Raw genomic sequence first — 1,512 nt, forward strand, 5'->3', positions numbered from 1 at the left:
GGGTGAAACGACACCTTTCCCCACCACAGTTAGTAGTATAGGGGTTAATATATATATATATATATATATATATAATAATTTTAAACACATAAATATATGCGTTACATGGGCCAAGGCCCATTTCAAACTAAAAGAAGTCCAATAAAGCCCAAAATCGCCGATATAAAGTCTTCAATATTCTCAAAATTAGGGTTTTACAAAGCACAAAAGCGTCTCATCGGAAAAATACCAATTTCAATCGCTCGTCACAGACACAAAAAAAATGATTTACGACGTCAACTCTCCGCTCTTCCGATCCTTCCTCAGCCAGAAGGGAGGTTCATCTGATAAAAGGTACGATTCTTTTCTTTGATTCCGATTCTAGGGTTCGTAGTTCATCTCATAATTGTTGTTGAATGATTTAATAATTACGTGTGTATATGAAATTGTGGCATGATGTCCTTGTTTAACCTACTTGAAAATAACGAAATTATTATGAGAAGCTTGAAGTCATAAGATTGTGTAATTTTTGTCCCTTTTTCATGCGATTAACGTCATAAATCATTTAAAATTAGCTTATTTGTCTTTTGGAAGTTTTAGCAAGCTTACGAGCTTCTAAAATTAGGGTGCATTTAGGCAAGGTATTGTTTCTCATTTTACCTTTTGATTAGATTCGAAAACACTTTAAATTTTTCCTATACTCTATTTATAGAGTATATGGCTGTAGATAAAAAATTCTTAAATGATTCTTCTTCCTTCTTATTATTCGGCGTTTATCGTTGGATTGGCTTTATTCTGGCGATGTATTGTTTTATTCATTCTCTGTATCATCTTATTGTTACTAGTGAGATTGCTTTTGTATATTTTATTGTGAGTAGGTGAACATTGAACCAATAGCTGTGTTGTTTCAATTTATATTGTTGCTTTGATGTTTAATTTGCTGTTGAATGCTACAGGAAAACTGAAGAACAGAGGCCTAGGGACAACAAGCCAAAAGCTAATGAAAACAAACCTGTCATGAATGAGTAATGGTTCTATTTACTAAAGAAATGTAAGGGTTATGTCGTAGTTTTATGTACTTTGTTCATGGATTATGATAACCATTACTCGGCAATGCAGTCATTATCTTTCTATAGTTAAATCTATTCTATGGATATCCTTGTGTAACAACGGATAACTTTTCTACAAGTATCTTGTTTGTTAATGATATGATTATGAAGGCAAATAATTGAATTTCATTGTGTTTCTGGAATATATCTTATGCACTAGTGCAATATCTTTTGGCAGCATTTTTTATATTCAGCATTAGTGATTTGCTTATCGAGTAGAGATCCTTCACAGATATGTGGACCGACTTGATATCTACTTGATATTGCATCACTTATGATCAACATGTAAACTGTTGCGATCTTTTTACAAAAAGGTCAGCATATAAGTTTGCCATTTTCTGTTGGATGGAAGATATCCCAGAAAGATGGTCACTGTTTTTTACAGTAGAACAATATTTTGAAACTTTAGTGCAGGGTCTATTTT

At 32.6% G+C, this 1,512-nt stretch overlaps 1 protein-coding gene across 1 annotated transcript; it reads left to right on the forward strand.

The window, feature by feature from the left end:
- Positions 1 to 203: 203 nt before the first annotated feature.
- LOC139873360 (wound-induced basic protein) lies at positions 204 to 1,231 on the forward strand. Its single transcript, XM_071861289.1, has 3 exons — positions 204 to 333; positions 936 to 1,071; positions 1,133 to 1,231. Exons 1-2 carry the CDS (start codon positions 263 to 265, stop codon positions 1,006 to 1,008), a joined length of 144 nt encoding a protein of 47 aa, XP_071717390.1. The 5' UTR covers positions 204 to 262; the 3' UTR covers positions 1,009 to 1,071; positions 1,133 to 1,231.
- Positions 1,232 to 1,512: the final 281 nt, after the last annotated feature.

This window comes from Rutidosis leptorrhynchoides, chromosome 10 (genome assembly GCF_046630445.1).
Source record: "Rutidosis leptorrhynchoides isolate AG116_Rl617_1_P2 chromosome 10, CSIRO_AGI_Rlap_v1, whole genome shotgun sequence".
Taxonomy (NCBI): Eukaryota; Viridiplantae; Streptophyta; class Magnoliopsida; order Asterales; family Asteraceae; genus Rutidosis; species Rutidosis leptorrhynchoides.

Excerpts from the sequence above, each read along its gene's own strand:
- LOC139873360 (XM_071861289.1), top strand. The coding sequence starts at position 263 with ATGATTTACGACGTCAACTCTCCGCTCTTCCGATCCTTCCTCAGCCAG. Across the intron at positions 334-935 it reads GGAGGTTCATCTGATAAAAG|GAAAACTGAAGAACAGAGGC; the intron begins GTACGATTCTTT and ends TGAATGCTACAG.